Source organism: Ruditapes philippinarum, unplaced genomic scaffold (genome assembly GCF_026571515.1).
Source record: "Ruditapes philippinarum isolate M1 unplaced genomic scaffold, ASM2657151v2 ctg2833_1_1_1_1, whole genome shotgun sequence".
In the NCBI taxonomy this organism is placed as follows: domain Eukaryota; kingdom Metazoa; phylum Mollusca; class Bivalvia; order Venerida; family Veneridae; genus Ruditapes; species Ruditapes philippinarum.
The window spans coordinates 224,235-243,466 of record NW_026862236.1 but is presented as its reverse complement, the minus strand read 5'-3'; the positions used below and the strand labels follow the sequence as shown (position 1 = coordinate 243,466).

The 19,232-nt window shown below is 34.0% G+C and overlaps 1 protein-coding gene across 1 annotated transcript in view; it reads right to left on the bottom strand.

Annotated features, from left to right (window-relative positions):
• Window positions 1-300: 300 nt before the first annotated feature.
• LOC132718351 (zinc finger protein 737-like) overlaps window positions 301-19,232 on the bottom strand; it is a 29,755-nt gene continuing 10,823 nt past the window's right edge. The window contains exons 2-10 of the mRNA XM_060702048.1: window positions 16,507-16,631; window positions 15,303-15,456; window positions 14,582-14,761; window positions 12,871-12,950; window positions 9,898-10,009; window positions 8,087-8,163; window positions 4,931-5,128; window positions 2,183-2,450; window positions 301-1,763 (exon numbers count right to left, since the gene is read on the bottom strand). Of these exons, the coding sequence (XP_060558031.1) occupies window positions 811-1,763; window positions 2,183-2,450; window positions 4,931-5,128; window positions 8,087-8,163; window positions 9,898-10,009; window positions 12,871-12,950; window positions 14,582-14,761; window positions 15,303-15,456; window positions 16,507-16,530 (2,046 nt within the window). The 5' untranslated portion in view covers window positions 16,531-16,631 and the 3' untranslated portion in view covers window positions 301-810. The remainder of the gene's footprint in view (window positions 1,764-2,182; window positions 2,451-4,930; window positions 5,129-8,086; window positions 8,164-9,897; window positions 10,010-12,870; window positions 12,951-14,581; window positions 14,762-15,302; window positions 15,457-16,506; window positions 16,632-19,232) is intronic.

The window sequence follows — 19,232 nt, the reverse complement described above, 5'->3', positions numbered from 1 at the left end:
AGGTTATAAAATTCAAGAATCAGTAACTTTTAGACCAACAGCATAACAAAGCAGATTGATCTTTAAAATATTACCTATGTTTTACTTTGAAATGATATGACATTTTGTTTTTAAATTAAGTTCTACAGACTTGTAAATTTTCCAATTGCAAGCTAACACCTTTAATATCATCACCTGAGTGCTTATGCCAATTTATCAATGAACCATGTTGTAATATTTTTTTACAAAATGTTTAAGTGCATTACATTGATGAGAGAGAAGCATTAACTTTTTTTTTTTGGACAAAATACACACATGTTGGTACTCATTTTCTTAGTTAGGACATTTCCCATCTAATAGAGGTGGTTTCAAAGTTAAATTTTGGAAAAAAAGTATTTTTTGAAAGAATCATTTTCCAATTCTCAGTATGTTCATAGTTGTAAGTGCCATATTACAATGACAAATAGCTTTTAATTTTTTTTATTTCTGGACAAAACACACCCATATAGGATTATAGGTATTTATTTTCTTAGTTGGAACATATCCAATCTGATAGTATTGGTTAACTAACTGAAATCTGAAATATTTACTTTGCGTTACTGTAACTATTAGCATGCATGCACACAAAATTAATGTTGAGAAGTGTCGAATGTGTACATAACTAAAGACGTGAAATTATTCTATATTCATTATTTTTAATGTCTTTACTCATTAAATGTGTTCTAAAACATGAGGTAGTCTACATTTGGCACTTTTTGTGAATACACACTAAACAACAACGTCAAACATAATTTATTTTTTGATTATTCATTGAAAAATCACATTCTAAACTTATTCTATTTTATCTAAGTTTTTCTCTGTATGTTTTCTCTTATGTGCCTTTAGATTACCACTTTGATTACATGCATAATCACAAACATCACATTTAAAACATTTCTCTCCTGTATGCATTCTCTTATGTCTGTTTAGAGCACCACTTTGATTACTTGCATAATCACAAACATCACATTTAAAACATTTCTCTCCTGTATGTATTCTCTTATGTCTCTTTAGATTACCACTTGTATTACATGCATAATCACAAACATCACATTTAAAACATTTCTCTCCTGTATGTATTCTCTTATGTGTCTTTAGATAACTACTTGTATTATATGCATAATCACAAACATCACATTTAAAACATTTCTCTCCTGTATGTATTCTCTTATGTGTCTTTAGATAACTACTTGTATTACATGCATAATCACAAACATCACATTTAAAACATTTCTCTCCTGTATGTATTTTTTTATGCCTCTTTAGGTGATCAATTTGATTACTTGCATAATCACAAACATCACATTTAAAACTTTTCTCTCCTGTATGTATTCTCTTATGTCTCTTTAGATTACCACTATTACTACTTGCATAATCACAAGCATCACATTTATAATGTTTCTCTCCCTCATGTTTACTTTTATATACTGCACTTTTACTATCTGTGCAATAAAGATTATTTTCCTTCCACAATTTTTCTTCAGCATTTTGATGTGTATCTTGACCTACTTGCTGAAAATTTTTATTTGGTTTTGTAGGTTGTCCAGAGTGATTTTTAACACTCCTATTACGTCTTTTTTCCCTTCCTTTAGAATATTCCTCTGCATCATTTTTTCGCAGCCATGCATCAAGCACTTGAATATCAGTTTGAGAAAGTTTGTTTTTACCATGCACGTGAAGGAGATGTCTAACATTATAAACTGCAGTGGTAAATGATATCTTACAAAACACACAGGAAAAGCACTCTGAAAATAACAATATTTATTTTTTCATGATTTTTTTTTCATTTGTCACTTCTGTACTTTTTGTGGATCTACTTTTCCTTGTAAAATATTGTTTAGTATTACAAAATTAATAGCAATGATTTTTACTTAATGTTTTATAAGAGCAGACTTTATTTTTAAATTTAGCATGGTTACAAGAAAAGAGAAATGGGAATATTGCACAAAACCTTTAAAAGCATTCACTTTTCACTGACAGTAGATATTTAAGATGCATTTCAACAGATCTGTGAATTTAGAAAAGGCCTACATTTGGCATATATTTTGGCAAATAGGTCAGTGAATTAAAATAAAAAATCTTTATCAAAAACAAAAATAAAACACCCTTGTAATTCCTTTTATATAGTAATCTATTGAGAAAAATGTGAACAAAATACATGTACCTTGACCATTTACAAGTTTAGGTCTGATAAGTAGGTTTTTATCTCGCACAAGTCCAAGTTCCCTCCCATATTCATTGCCATACCAGCAAAGCAGTTCAGTTCCAGGGAATATTGTTTTGTAAGACCGATAATAAATATTGCCCTTGAATTGAAATGCTACAAGATTTTGTTCAGATTCACTGGGTGCACAATTTACATATCTCATCCAGTTTGAAGTTACTTTATCTCGAGCATCCACAAAATGGCTCGGCTTACCATTTGCATAAATCTACAACAACAAAAATAAGCCGAACTTTCAATATATAATATATGTTGACTTGATTACGTAATGGGATACAAGTTTTTTCTAAGAGTTTTAAACTCAACAGTTGATTTAACAATTCAAATTTTGGTAACTACGCTTTCTTAATTTGAAGTTAAGATATCTTTCTTTGAGGTTTAGACATTTTGTACTAAATAGCCCAAAAAATAAGGTATGGTAAACAAAAACAAGAACCGGTTGAACCGGGTGATGCTCCCCGAGAAGGTTCTGGACACAGGAAAGTATAAAAAAAATGAACAAAGGGCAAAAACTCAAAATTTAGGCAAAGCAGAGTTATGTTTTTTTTTGCACTGCACTTCTATTCAATGAGATCTATCTATCTAAAAAGTTTCCTGATGATATCAGAGTTATGTCCAGGGTAAAAGTCAAAGTGTAAAAATGAACAAAGGGCAATAACTCCAAAATTAGACCAGGCTTTGTTTAGGTTCTTTAAGCATTGCAGTTCTATCAAAATATATCTAGCTACCTACAAAGTTTCATGTTGATATCTCTAATAGTTTTAAAGTAATGTCCAGGTCAAAAGTCAAAAAGTAAAAATAAACAAAGGGCAATTACTTCAAAATAAGGCAAGGCAGAGTAATGATTCTTAAGCACTGCACTTTCACCCAATGAGACCTATCTATCTACAAAGATTCATGTTGATATCTCTTATAATTTTAGAGTAATGTCCCAGACAAAGTTCAAAGTTTCAAAATGAACAAAGGGCAATAACTCCAAAAGTAGGCAAGACAGTGTTACAGTTCTTGTGCACTGCAAACTTACTCAATGAGATCTATCTACCTACAAAGTTTCATGTTGATATCTCTTATACATTAAGAGTTATGTCCTGGAACAAGTTCAAAGTGTAAACATAAACAAAGGGGGATAATTCAAAAATTAGGCAAGGCAGAGTTAAGGTTCTTGTTCACTGCACACCTACTCAATGAGATCTATCTACCTACAAAGTTTCATGTTGATACCTCTTTTACTTTTAGAGTTATGTCCCGGACAAAGTTCAAAGTGTAAAATAAACAAAGGGGGATAATTCAAAAATAAGACAAGGCAGAGTTACGGTTCTTGTGCACTGCACACCTACTCAATGAGATCTATCTACCTACAAAGTTTCATGTTGATACCTCTTATACTTTTAGAGTTATGTCCCGGACAAAGTTCAAAGTGTAAAATAAACAAAGGGGGATAATTCAAAAATCAGGCAAGGCAGAGTTACGGTTCTTGTGCACTGCACACCTACTCAATGAGATCTATCTACCTACAAAGTTTCATGTTGATACCTCTTATACTTTTAGAGTAATGTCCCGGACAAAGTTCAAAGTGTAAAATAAACAAAGGGGGATAATTCAAAAATCAGGCAAGGCAGAGTTACGGTTCTTGTGCACTGCACACCTACTCAATGAGATTTATCTACCTACAAAGTTTCATGTTGATACCTCTTATGCTTTTAGAGTTATGTCCAGGACAAAGTTCAAAGTGTAAAATAAACAAAGGGAGATAATTCAAAAATTAGGCAAGGCAGAGTTACGGTTCTTGTGCACTGCACACCTACTCAATGAGATCTATCTACCTACAAAGTTTCATGTTGATACCTCTTATACTTTTAGAGTAATGTCCCGGACAAAGTTCAAAGTGTAAAATAAACAAAGGGGGATAATTCACAAATTAGGCAAGGCAGAGTTACGGTTCTTGTGCACTGCACACCTACTCAATGAGATCTATCTACCTACAAAGTTTCATGTTGATACCTCTTATACTTTTAGAGTTATGTCCCGGACAAATTTCAAAGTGTAAAATAAACAAAGGGGGGTAATTCAAAAATTAGGCAAGGCAGAGTTACGGTTCTTGTGCACTGCACACCTACTCAATGAGATCTATCTACCTACAAAGTTTCATGTTGATACCTCTTGTTGTTTCAAAGTTATGTCCCGGACAAGAAAAGGGGACGGACGGACGGACGGACGGACGGACGGACGGAAAGACGGACGGACGGACGGACGGACAAGGCGGCGACTATATGCTCCCCCGAAATTTTTTCGGGGAGCATAAAAATGTTGTTTTTTAAGATGCTTTTATAACAGTGCATCAACTTATTGACCCAATAGACAATTGAAAAGAATAGCAAGCTAATAAATCAAAATTATTATCTGAAGATATTTAAAATAAAATATGTCACTGTCACAGGGTGTGAAAAATGAGCAGTCCGAATGTAACTCAACCAAGGTCATTCTGAATATCTGTTACCAGCTCTACCAAGTGTTCTGAATTGGGCTGCTGATGTTTCCTATAAGTTAACATTTATATACTGACATATATTACTATCCAAACATAACAATGAAAAATAGAAACAATATTGGCTATAAAATTACAGTCCACACCTCTTTGAGAAATAAAACCATAAAATCTAATCATGAACTCCATGTGAAAGTTTATACCTGCCAACAGTAGCCAGAGTCATGAGCTGTCATCTCATCGTGTATCTCAACACCTCCATATGGTCCAAACATGACACGAGGTGGAATTTCTCTCTCAGTAAACACTCCTAAACCAGCCCCAATAATACTAGATGGCTTAACAACCAAACCTGGAGGCAATGTATGCAAAGCTCTATCTTCATCATATTCTAAGTTTACCTGTGTAACAAAAAATAACTTTACATTAAGTTTACTTGAAATGTGTGCATATGACAAAGATACACCCACAATTTCCACTGTTTTTTTCATATTAAATGCATACATCTACTAGCGGTATATTACTTTTAGTAGCATGTGTGTAACTCAACCATGCACTGGAGTTGGCAAAAATGTTAAGCACAATTAGTGTGTCATGGCAAGACCTAGTTTAGTAGATCAAAGGTCAACATCATACTTAGAGGTCTAAGGTCAACAGTTATAAAACATTGTCTGGGCAGTGGCCTAGTAGTCATACATCACGCAATTTTGAAACAATTGGGCACGAAAAGCTGAAGTGTCATACCCAAGGTGAAGACTCAGACATCTGGCTCACACTAAGAGGTCAAAGGTCAGCAATAAGAAATCTTGTCTCACCCATTACTTTCTCTCATGCCAAAAGGGACTTTAAAATAACTTGGCACATATGACTGTGTAGCATGAAGAAATACTGTCATGTGCTAGACCTAGAACCCTACCTCCAAGGTCAAGGTGACTCTGAGGGGTCGAAGGTAGCAGTTAAAAATCTTGTCCAGCACATCACACTATCATGCATCAAGGGACCTTGAAATGATTTGGCACAAATGATGTGATGATGTGTCATACTTAGACCTAGATCTCTAGCATTCATGGTCACTTTGTTATGCACCAAGGGATTTTGAAATAACTTGGGGTAAATTAAATGTGTAGCATGATGATACATTGTTATTGGCAGACCAAGAATCCCAACTCTTAGGTCAAGGCCACATGTAGAGGTCAAAGGTCTGAAGTTTAAAATCTTGGCCAATCCATAACTTTTTAGTTTATCATGCATCTTTTTTAAGTAAATTCGCAAAAGTGTTTAGCACAATGAAACTTTGTTATCCTGAACATTTGTGATAATCAATTAATGCTTTACTTTGACAATAACAAGAGCGATCAGTAATCACATGTGTCGCCTCATGATGGCCAATTTCATGTTGGGACAAATTTTGTGACAGACGGACAGACAGTGCACAACTAGACTTGGTACTGATCATTCCTGTAAAGTTTGGATAAAATTGCACCAGTAGTTTATGAGGAGTAGACCGGACAAGCTTTTGCGTATCTGGCAACACACAGAAAAAAACACCTTTTTATCAAAGGGCCATAACTCGACCAAAAATCATTCAATCGGAAAACCCGTGCAATATGCGCAAGGACTTGAGCTACAGATCAATCCTGTAAAGTTTCATTGAAATTGCATGAGTGGTATAAGAGAAGTAGTCCGGACAAACTTTAAAAATAAAAATTATTAAAGGGCCATAACTCTGACAAAAATCATTGAACCGGAAAATGCTGACAATATGCACAACTAGACTTGGTACTGATCATTCCTGTAAAGTTTGGATGAAATTGCACCAGTAGTTTATGAGGAGTAGTCCGGACAAGCTTTTGTGTATCTGGCAACACACAGAAAAAGAAACCTTTTTATCAAAGGGCCATAACTCGGCCAAAAATCATTCAACCGGAAAACCCGTGCAATATGCGCAAGGACTTGAGCTACAGATCAATCCTGTAAAGTTTCATTGAAATTGCATGAGTGGTATAAGAGAAGTAGTCCGGACAAACTTTAAAAATAAAAATTATTAAAGGGCCATAACTCTGACAAAAATCATTGAACCGGAAAATGCTGACAATATGCACAACTAGACTTGGTACTGATCATTCCTGTAAAGTTTGGATGAAATTGCACCAGTAGTTTATGAGGAGTAGTCCGGACAAGTTTTGTGACGGACGAACGGACAGACGGACGGACGGACGGACAGACGACGGAGAAGTGATCCCTATATGTCGCCACTACTCTGTAGAGGCGACACAAAAACCATCGCTACTTTTGTGCAAATCTATTGAACTGACAACTCTTATTTATCCAGTTATATGCTCCAGTAAACTACCGTATAAGTGGTTTTTCCTACGGTGACATTATTTCTGCGTTTTCTGCGGTCAGTTTCAGCACCGCAGAAATAAAAACCGCAGAATATTTTTCCATGTTTTTGTTTTTTAGCCTGGTACTTTATGTGCACTGCATTATGACCTGTTTCATCTAAACTTCAAAAGTAATAACAACTAGCGGATTACAATGGTTAGCGGGTTTTCAAGTTGAATAAAACTGTTGTCTGCTAAGTATGTATTCTGTGTTTGTTTGTAAGGATGTACTTATTGTTAATTATTTTAACTTAAGAATAAAAATATTTTAACAGCATGTAATTTATAGTGTTTGCCGATACGCTAAAGGTTTGTTTATCACTAAATCATTCAAACCATTTCAACCCTTATACTGCTAAATAATCGTCGAATACTTTAATAGTCATCTGATTTACGGTATAGCAATTCAAGATACTACCGGAGTATATTCACGCTGATCAAAAGAGGCATACCTTTCTTTTGTTGCGCATTATATTTGTTTGCAAGCAAACAATTGTTTGTAATAACAGTACAGTTTTTTGGTGACGACGATAAACAAATGCGAATGTGTACATGAAAATAAACTAGAGAAACGTTACTTAGATAAGAAAAGTTGCAGAAATTAAATCACGTTTTGTCCAAAGAATGTGCCGCAGAAATAAAGTCCGCAGAACTAAAAACATGCCAAAATTTGGAAAAAACACAGAATTTGGAGCCCGCAGAAAAAACCACTTATACGGTATGTTGTTTTTTCATCAACAGCCATCTATCGTCTTTTACTTAAAAATTTATTAAATACACACTCATGAAAGTGAACAGAAGACTTAAGATATAAAGGATGGCTGAAATGTCATGATAATTTTAAGTGCCCTGAATCCAACAATGTAATATTCTTCAGGGTTACATGTCTTATCAAAATTTACCATTAATCAATTACTTGGAACTTTAAATGATCTTTAGAAAAAGAAAAAAACTCCTATTGAAATAAAAGATTACCACTGTATCTCTAATATACTGCAATGGTCCATGTATAGGACAATCCATGTCATACTCTTTGTTACAATCCTCACAGTCTAAAACATGAATTCGTTAATTTATGTATGATTTATATTGAGGAAAAAATATCATTTGATGATGAATATTGTGCAAATTTAAACAAAGAAATTATAAGGCATTGTCAAAAATTTTCATTATGATATTAATCATTGATACAGTTTGCAATCTCTGTGAAGAATTACCGTCTCTTTCCAAACTTTAACACACCAATAAATAGTTTCAATATGAAGTTCATGTACAATAACCATGGAATATCAAATGAAAGACAATTCAAGAGTAACATCTTTACCATACATGCCATAATTTTTGGACAGCTTTCCGGGACACTTTTCATCGCGGCAATAATGGATGTGTAGGCAGTTGTGGAAAAGGGGGGGGGGTCAATCGTATAACGTTATTAATTAGGACGACTTTCTCCTGAATTTTAATGATAAACAGTGAACTTACTAGTTTTATAAGTAGTCTTTTAGGTCGACATAATTATCATTTTATAGTATTTCTTTATTTCATTTATTATTCCCTAAAAGCAAGTAAGTTGTAAGTTATTATTTATTATAAACCCGGTGAATGGGCGCAGCCATGTTGTTCACCCGTTATATCTTAAAGTCGTGATAATTACTACATGTCACGTAATGCAATTCTTCCAGTCATAAAAACAAACACAGCAAGGTGATTTATTTGACACCTTTAATTTTTTATTTGATAGATATATTTACATTGTTTGTAATAATTAGACTTTCGGCAAGTTAGCGATTGATCTAAAAATTAATGATTATCGGGGATTAACGATAATTGTTAAGGGCCGTAAACCATTAATTAACCCGACCATTAAACGCTGCCGAATTCAACAGAGAATGTTAATTGCCGATGCATGAAGAAAGCTATTGCCGAGGGGAATCGACAGTCGATAATTGGGGGGCTGTATATTGTAAACTTGTAAGTGTCAACGTTCCTGTGTATTATGTGTACCAGGTCAGAATATGTTTTACGATCGAGAGGTGAAATGTGCGAGATTTGATTTAAGAAAATTTATGAATATTTTGCAAAATATCATGATTTTTTTTCTGGGATCAAATCGATGCCCGGGACATCTCCGGGACAGACATCCGATTTCTGGGACAATCCCGGGCATCCGGGACGTTATGGCATGTATGTCTTTACTGACAAAACACAACTATTATTGTCTGCTCTGTTAGTTGGAAAACTGTTTGTTGGTGTATTGATACAACTGCTGTAAAGGGAGTAATTGCTGAGACTCTACAGATGGCCACCGCAAAACTATTAATATAATTATTACTTAGGTTGCATTTTACCAACAGTTGATGATCAGTTAAAACTGCATTTTACAACATAAGCTAAAATTTAAGTGTAAATGGCATCAAATCTCAGTAAATAAATATTGTCTATTTAAACATTTTGATACATTAAAAAAGTGATGAAATATTGGTTTTCAAGGCCAATTTGAGGCCAAAATAGGGCCCCATTTCACACCTGTACACTTTAACCAATTACAAAACAAGTGTGAAAAATATCACTATCAATTTGATGGAACATGAATTTTGTGATTTTAACTTTTGAAGATCAGTCACGTTTAACCCAGCTTTATTTTGTTAAAACTGTGACGTGTAACATTTGATTAGTTTTGCTTAAAGGTGTAACCAAATTTCTCATGTTATGGGGTCTATTAAATTTTTTACAGAGTACTATAATGATAATAATAATAATGTATCCTATTCCAAAATATATCATACACAGAAAATGATCATCATCTGGAGCTTCAAGATGCATGAAGTTCACTGCTTTTCTTTCTCTAAATTCATATACCCTTTTCTTTGAAGTACTGTCACTAGATTTCTTCAAGGCCTAAAATAGAAACATTCAAATTTAACATATAAATGCCTAATATACAGGCATAACAAGATGCAACTAGGCCTTGTGACAATCATTCTCTGAGTGGTTGCTTTGAAGAATTAAGACTAGTTTCTTTGATTCGAACAAAATCCCTTGATCTATGAAGAAGGTATGGATGGGACACACAATATACCATATATAAAAGTCTCTGTTAACCTTTGATCTCTAAGTGTGACCTTAACCTTGGAGGTAGGGGTGCAGGTGTTGTTCTTGACATATCATCTTATAATATTATTGTGACTATTTGTGCCTAGTTATTTCAAAATCCCAAAGAAGTTCTAGATCGGACACAAAATACCCTAAAACAGACTATGTTAACTGTTGACCTCTAAGTGTGACCTTGAACTTGGAGGTAGGGATGCAGGTGTTACGCATGACACATTGTCTTATTATAGTGACTATTTGTTTTTTTATCCTTAATTTATACTTTGATCTTTGAAAAAGTTATTGACCGGACACAAAATATACCCTTTAACATGTTAATATTTGACCTCCAAGTGAAACCTTGACCTTGGAGGTAGGTGACTGATTGTTTCGCATGACACATCGTCTTATTATTGTGAACAATTGTGGCAAGTATTTACAAAATCCCTTTACAGATAAGAAAATTATGGACCAGACATGACATATACCCTCAAATAGGAAATGTTGACCTTGAATGAGCAAGTGCGACCTTGACCCTAAAGGTAGGGGTCTTGTTGTTGCGCATGACACATTGTCTTATTATAACAAATATTTGTGCCAAGTTATTTCAGATACCTTTGATAAATGACAAAGTTATGGACCAGACACGAAAATGTGACAGATGGACAGAAGGACGTAGCCTATTTCTATATCCCCTTTTTTCTTCTAAAAAGCGGGGGACAAAAAAAATGTCATATTTATGCATTTAAGGCAATGTTATTGTAAAAATAGATTTGTAACATTATACAAGAGGGCCATGATCGATAGCCCTGAAGTCGCTCACCTGTTTATAGGCCCCTGAAGCGGGGCCAGTTTAAACCCCATGGCTTTTATTTGAACAAACTTGGTAGACACCCATTAGAAGATGTTTCATGCTAAACATCTAAGGTCTAGCTGGTCAAGTTTTTTCTCAACACATATAGTTAAAAACAGTTACACACCTGGGGCCGGGCCAGTTTTGACCCAAGGGCTTTTATTTGAACAATCTTTGTAGACACTTACTAGGAAATGTTTCCTGCTTAATATCTAAACTCTAGCTATTCGGGTTTTTTCAAAGGAGATTTTTAAGTTTTTGCTTTACACATATAAGGAAAATCAATGTCCCTCGGGGCGGGGCCAATTTTGACCCCGGGGCTTTTATTTGAACAAACTTTGTAGACACTCACTAGAAGATGCTTCGTGCTTAATATCTAAACTCTAGCTATTTGAGTTTTTTCAAAGAAGATTTTTTAAGTTTTTGTTTATATAATACACATATAAGTAAATGAATGTCCCCCGGGCGGGGCCAATTTTGACCCCATGGCTTTTATTTGAACAAACTTGGTAGACACTAACTAGAAGATGTTATATGCTAAACATCTTAGCTCTAGCTCTTTGGGTTTTTTTAAAAGAAGAAAAACCAATGACACCCCTGGGGCTGGGCCAATTTTGACCCCAGGGCTCTTATTTGAACAAACTTGGTAAACACCCATTAGAAGATGTTTCATGCTAAATATCTTAGCTCTAGCTCTTTGGGTTCTTTAAAAGAAGATTTTTTAATTTACTATATGCATATATGGAAAATTGATGACCCCCTGGGGCGGGGCCAATTTTGTCCCCAGAGCTTTTATTTGAACAAACTTGGTAGACATCCATTAGTAGATGTTTCATGCAAAATATTTTAGCTCTAGCTCTTTGGGTTCTTTAAAAGAAGATTTTTAAGTTTTTACTATATGCATATAGGGAAAATCAATGACCCCCTGGGGCAGGGCCAATTTTGACCCAAGGGCTTTCATTTTAACAAACTTGGTAGACACTCACTAGAAGATGTTTCATGCCAAATATCTAAGCACTAGCTCTTAGGTTTTTTATAAGAAGAAATTTAAAGTTTTTTCTTTTGGTTGCCATGGCAACCAGAGTTCTGCATGGAATTTAATTCTTTGAACAATTTTCAAAGGTGACCACCAAAGGAACATTCCTGTGAAGTTTGGATGAAATTGGCTGAGTGGATTATCAGGAGATGTCATTTAAAGTAAAAGATTACGGACGACGGCCGAACGCCGGACGAAAAGCGATCACAAAAGCTCACCCTGTCACTTTGTGACAGGTGAGCTAAAAACCTATCCCTGTCCATAATAGTTTTACCTCAACGACTAAATACATATTGCCTAACGGACAGGTTTTGTTTCTGTAACAATACAAAAAAGGCACCAATACAAAAAGTTTGGCGCCTTAGTTTCCCATTGTACTGATTTTCTGTCATTTTTCACTACTGATGGTAAGATTAATACTGCATTCTCAGCAGATATTTCGATCATGTTTACAATGTGAGTCTATGTGACCCTCTTTAAAATGTGTGTATTGAAGTTTCGGATGAAAAAAAAAGTCTAGTTTTAACTCCTGTTACCTACTTATTCATAGGATTGGAACCTTAAACCATTTAAATAGAGGGCTACCTTTGTATATCCTGTGAAGTTTAGTCAAAACCCACATTGGTTTAGGGCTAGATGATGTGGATAATAAGGAACCACTGAAGGTGGGCATGCATGCTGCCATCACAAATGCTCACCTCTGAGCACTTTGTGATTAGGTGAGCTAAAAATGCCTCAAAGAAACCTCTATTTGCTATGATATGACTACTAATCACTTACCTTGGTTTTTTTCTCTTTTATATCATCAACTTTACATTTTCGCTTTCTTGGTGCTGAGAAAGTAGGATAAACCTTATTTTCTGGAAAATAATTTTTGTTAATATAATTATGTATTTTATGATTTTATCAGAGAATATAGCAATATACATAGATGATAATTTGAATGAGTGTAGTTTAATACTAAATTTATTTAACAAGTTGAATAAAATCTTATTATGCGAGCCTCTGGCGAGCATAATATTGTTTTATTCAATGAGTTCAATAAATTTAGTATTGAATCTATACAAATATAATATTCTATTTATCACATATATAAATTAAGGACAGTGAACTGTTAAAATGAGTCATTTTTCAATGACGCGTCCATAGTGTAACGCTTAACATTAGCACGCTTTAACTCTATGTTTCTATATAGAGCAAATGACGTTATGTCAAAGTGTTATTACACTAGTGTAATATCATTTTTATCAAATGGCCGCGGTTTATGTGATAAAGCCTTATATTTGCTTCCAGTGATTTTATTTTTCAGTTTCAAAACAACCTGAGGCTTCCTGAAGGAGAAAATATAGCATGATAAATCAGGAAAAGGGGGAACAGGAAATCAAATTCCAACTACTAAGAATGAAATTTACCCATACATTTTTTATAAATTTTCAATTTAACATGGATGGTATAAATATAGCATAGGCTTTCTATAGTAACATTTTTTGTCTTTCAGTTCAACTAATTGATACATTAAGTCAGCTGCTGTTAAGTCATGGTTCTGCTAAAGACTGTGCACACTGACGGAATTTCAGTGGAAAATATAAAAATTTAGGGGAAATATACCTAATTTGGGCTAAGGGAAACAACTTTTAATCGGCTGTAAAATATAGGGAGAGAAATCACTAGCTTCTGTCAATGCAATGTTAAATACATTGCTTCTACAGTTCAAAGTTAACGAAAATCTAACTTTCAATGACTTTCTGACATGCACATTCTATATATCATATTATATTAATTTAAACACAGACATTATTAATGAAATTGGTTGTTTGTTTTTTTCTTCATATATGAGCTATTTCCATGTATAAGTAACTTATCAATTTCAAAAATACAAAATATTAGTTCTGTCTCCAAATTTAATGTTGTTTCCAACATACACTGAGAGTAATGACAGATTTATGTCCTGAAAAATGCAGGAATGGAAAAGAACAAAATCTGCAACATGTCTAGTTATTTTTTTGATACATTTGAATTTGACTTTTCTTGTGATTTTGCTTATAACACATTTATATTTCCATCATCATAGAACATACCCATACATATGATACAGCCATCTGAAAAAGATGATTTAAGCAAACTTTAAGCAAAACTAAAACCTTAACGGTCAAGGTCATTTATGACTTAAGATCAAGTTCAGTCTGGCCAATCTGAAAGGTCTTGTTCAAAAGGTTGTTGTGTCTGTGACTTCTAAGTACGAAGGCAATCCATTGAGAAATAAATAATGACCTAATGCATTATTTTCAGACAGCAACTTCAATGACAACATAACAGTAACAGTAACTATAGAATTAAGCTCCAATTTTTTTGCCACAAAAAACTAGAGCTTTAAAAAATGTTTCCTTTCTCAGATTCAATTTTGTTTTGTTGCAAAATATCTAAGCTTTCTTGAAGAGAATATAAAGCAAAATGGAAAATGTCTTGCTTGACTTGAGCAATCACAAAATACCTTTAGCTCTTTTCTTTCTTTCTAAATCTGGAGTCCAAGTTTCATCACTGTCAGAATCAGAACATGTGATTTTATTCTTAGTAGGTAGAGTGGTAGTATGGCTGACCTGGTTCCTTCTTTTCAGTTCCTTGGCTCTATTAGAACAACCTTTCATGAAGTCGGGTTTAATTGCAGGCAAACCTAACAAAAAATAAATATAAAATTATAAGACTAAATCAAAACACAAATACACCCGTTATAATGCCACCTATACATGTCAACACGTGTAAACAACAAACTGTGAAAGTTAGATCTGGACAAATTGATAGTTTACAATGATAAGGGGAACAAATTCTGAAAAAATAGTAATCGAGTATAGCCAAAGGCGAATCTTGCGGCAAATGTCTCTCCTTGTCTTTCTTTATAATACCATAAAATTTGACCAGTTTTAAAGCTAACAGATTGTGTTCAATTGATAATATATTTTTGAGGCTATATACTCGGATAATACTAAAAGATATTTAGATGTAGCAGAAACATTTTTAAAAACCGTTACACAATCCACAATATGCGCCGCAATCTGCAGCTCCATTCTCAAGTTCCTACAGTTAAAATGAATGAGTGAAGTGTTGTGTTCGAGGTAGGAAAACTGCATGATTTTAAAGAATATTTTCTTTCACCCTATGACGGTCCCTGCTGTAGAAGGAAATATTAAGCCCTGAAAAGTCTTTAACAGTCTTACCCATATAGAGCATAATCTCATAATTCTGTGCAATGTTTTTCAGTCTTGTTTGCTGATGAATTCCCATATCATCCAGCTCCTGTTGACTGAAGAACTGAGTAAGGTCAATATCTTTGTCCAGAAACTGGTTCAGATCCAGATTCTTCATGGCCTCCTATGGAAAGTAAAAAACATGATCATTTAAACATATTCAACAGTGATTCCCACTTGGTTGATCATTGGGTCACAGGGCCAATAACAGTGACAGATGACTGGAAAAAAATAAGCTCAGTATGCCCATTCAGGTGAGGTCAGAGAAAATTACTGCTCAGACATTATATGACCAAAGAAATTTCTTTGGTAAGGGTCAATACACTGTTGCATGATATAATCTCAAATAAATTTCATTGGTAAAGGTCAATACACTGTTGAATAATATTATCTCCAATGACAGCAGCCATTCTGTTTTATCAAGAGATGTATTTGAAATCGCTGACACTGTTATATACCAAGCAATTGGTGCTGTGATTCTACACCTGCCAACCACAGGTGGCTGTTAAATTACTATCCGTGTTTGGACACCCCACCCACCCTGCCCCTGGACCCCTGCTACCACCCTTAAAAAGAAATTTCAGAAATATTTTAGGCTTACTATAAGATATTTAATACAAAACCACCTATAAAACTAAGGCTTACTGTAAGATACTTAAAATGCAAAACCATCGATAAAATTACAGGGTTGTCATGAAGAGGCAGCAGGAGGCCAAAATACCTGTCTCAAATGCATTATGGGCCGCCTCAAAATTCAGAAAACACTCTTTGTTATGCATGATAAAGACAGAAATGACCGCCTCAAGTTCAAAACAAACCTTCTGCAAAAAATGTTAATGACAACCCTGAAATTACAAAAAAAAAGTTCACTATCAAAATTATAGAATTCTATAACTATGATTTTGATAGTGAATTCTTTTTATGATTTTATCGGTCACTACTAAGAGTAAATTAACTAAATGTGGATTCCAAGAAAATAACTGCAGCCTTTGAGTTCACATACTGGGTAAAAAAATCCTAACTTAAATCATTATCCTAAAAATTTGCATTTTGAAAAATCATTGTGTACTTTGGTTGGCAAAATTTTATACAATTTTGAACAAACTTTACAATTTTGCAATGTTTTACAATTCTACAAAAAGATAAAATTTATTTCAACAAAGTTTTATCTCACCAAATTTGGGCCACCTCTTGCCATTTTCTTTAGCAGCTTTATCCACTTGTTATTCTCTTCTTTTGCCTTCCAGAATTAATGAAAGTTTGAAATATCGCCAGGTAAGCTAAATTTGTCCGTGTGACCTAGTGTTATAAAAGAAAAAGTTTAATAACTCCCATAAAATTTACTTGTAAATCTGGTAAAAACACTGATAATACAACCCTCACGGGGCTGTTATTAAGAGCCAGCCATCGGTAAGGGTGAACGGTTTACCAGTATACGGATATATTGCAATATGAAAAAATAAATTTCGTACCGCAGTACGATTTTGGGAAAACCAGTATTTTATAAAAACCATAATTTTCAATTAATTGCCTTTTAATTTCGTACAAATTTTGCATAAAATCTTTAATTGGCGTATTTTATTGGTGCCAAGGTAAGATAAAAATATTCGACATCTAGTACACTTAAAAGTCAATAAGCGGCCGCGTATTTTACATAAGCGACCCAGATGTAAAAGGTCATGTGTGACTAGTTTTGTTTATCAAATTGTGTGACACTTTACTTTCTATTTAGTCCTTACATTTTTATTAAGTTTCTACTGACAGTGAATTTTTTTCCAATTTTCAAAACAACCTGTGGCTTTCTAAACAGGGAAACTATAGCGCGATAAATCAGAAAAGGGGAAAATTCCAACAACTGAGAATGGAATTTACCAACACATTTTATAAAATTTTCAATATCAATTCAATTAAACATGCAGCGTTTTTTTTCTCTAGGCCACTTCTTTTTTTTTTCTTGGTTTACAAATTTTTTTTTCAAAAATGTCCACTGGGTGGTAGAAAAAAAAAAAAAAAAAAAAAAACCTCAAAAAGGTCCATCGGGTATATTGTAAAAAAAAAAAAATCTTGTATGGTGCACATAAAACACTATTTTGTCAAAAATAGTGTCATTCTTCTATTGACATAAGCAAAAACAGTAATTTAAACATCTTTTTATTGTTGTTTTTCCTTAGTATAGCTTTCATGTTAACTTTCTTGATACAAATGTACCAAAAATATCTGCCATCTTGAACTGTACAGTTTAGTTCACTCCAGATATGACATTTCTAACAGCCTCAGTCACCAAGTCAGTGCTGGGCTAGCTCTTTAGAATGACATGGCCAAAGTGTCTGGAACGTTTGCTTGTTATAAAGCAGCACTTCTCCCGGTTTATACTGATCGGATGTGTGTCCGAACCGGTCCTGGCTGAGCATTTCGACGAAAAGAAAAATACAATTTAACAATATACTAGCAAATATATTGTAAATCAAACCATTAAATCTTCTCGAGGAAGGATACGGCTTATAGCTGTGCCGATGTCCTCATCAACGGCAGCCTTTAAAAAAGCCCGTCTGGTTGGCAAATCTTTAATTCCAACAAAATCAACTTGGAAATAAACAGTGCCGCTCAAGGGCGCCGCCATTGTTGTTTTACCATGAACTGTGGTAGTTATCCGAGGTAGTCCGAATGTTGTGTTATATAGATTCGTACTCAAAAATATTCGAATTTTCGTACTCATATTTATCGCGCTTATCGGATAATTTTTTTTGCATCGGGGGAAAAAAAAGTGGAAATTTCAGTTTTATTTTTTTTCCAATTTACAAATATTTCGGGTCGCCGGTTTTGTAAACCAAGAAATATAAAAGAAGTGGCCCTACTTTGGGAATGGTGCCGGTACCAGACTGATTGGGAAAAAATGTGTTATTTTGACTAAAATTGGGAATTTTTTAATGCATTTTTTTCAGGCACAAATGAGATTAGACATCATGAATAAAGATAGCCTACAGCTTCTACTGTCTAGATAGAACTATTGAGTGGTGATTTATATGAATATGTTCGATTTAAATGATTTCAGAAAAAACACTTTGCCTTGTGGGCATTTTGAACAGTCATTTTGGGAATTTAAAGTTGGAAATTGGGAATTTTAATGTCTATTTTCTATTGGGAATGGTACCGTTTTAGGGTAGTAGTTATATAAAGAAAAAAACACTGACATGCATGGTACATCGCAGAGCTATAGGAACAGCTATCTGTCTTCTAGCTGATATAATATAATAAGTCAGATGCTGTTAAGTAATGGTTCTGGTGAAGAAGTGCACAGGACATTTCAGGGGAAAATATTAGCTTTTTTAGGGGAAAATTTACATTTGTACCTATTCTGAGCTAGGGGAAACAGCTTTTATTCGGCTGTAAAATACAGGAAAGAAATCACTGGGCTAAGAATATTTACATATATTATAAAAATATATAATGTTACCCCATCTTTACATCATAATGTTACCCCATCTTTACATCAAAACATAAACACGACAATACATATTGCAATATATTGCAATACGCTTCAGCAAAATGGCAATATATTGCAATATGTTTTTTGCCGTATTGTTACACCCCTAACCATCAGCCAAATTTACCATTTTAAACTATCTTTGGGTCCAAATCTCAAATAATGAGAAGAAAAATCAGCACAAACATCTGGACTACACGCTCATTCTCAATAAAACACAGCATTTGATGTTCCACTGTGTAGCTCTTATACGAAGGTTTTTCTTGAGGTCAAAATGTCGTTAGAAATGTGGCTGCCACTTTGTCTAATAAGGACTCTCTCAGTTTTACATTTCTATCTGTTATTTTTCTTTTACAAGTACCATTAATGCCCTAAAATGTAACATACGTTACTGTCGCCACCTAGAATTTTCAACT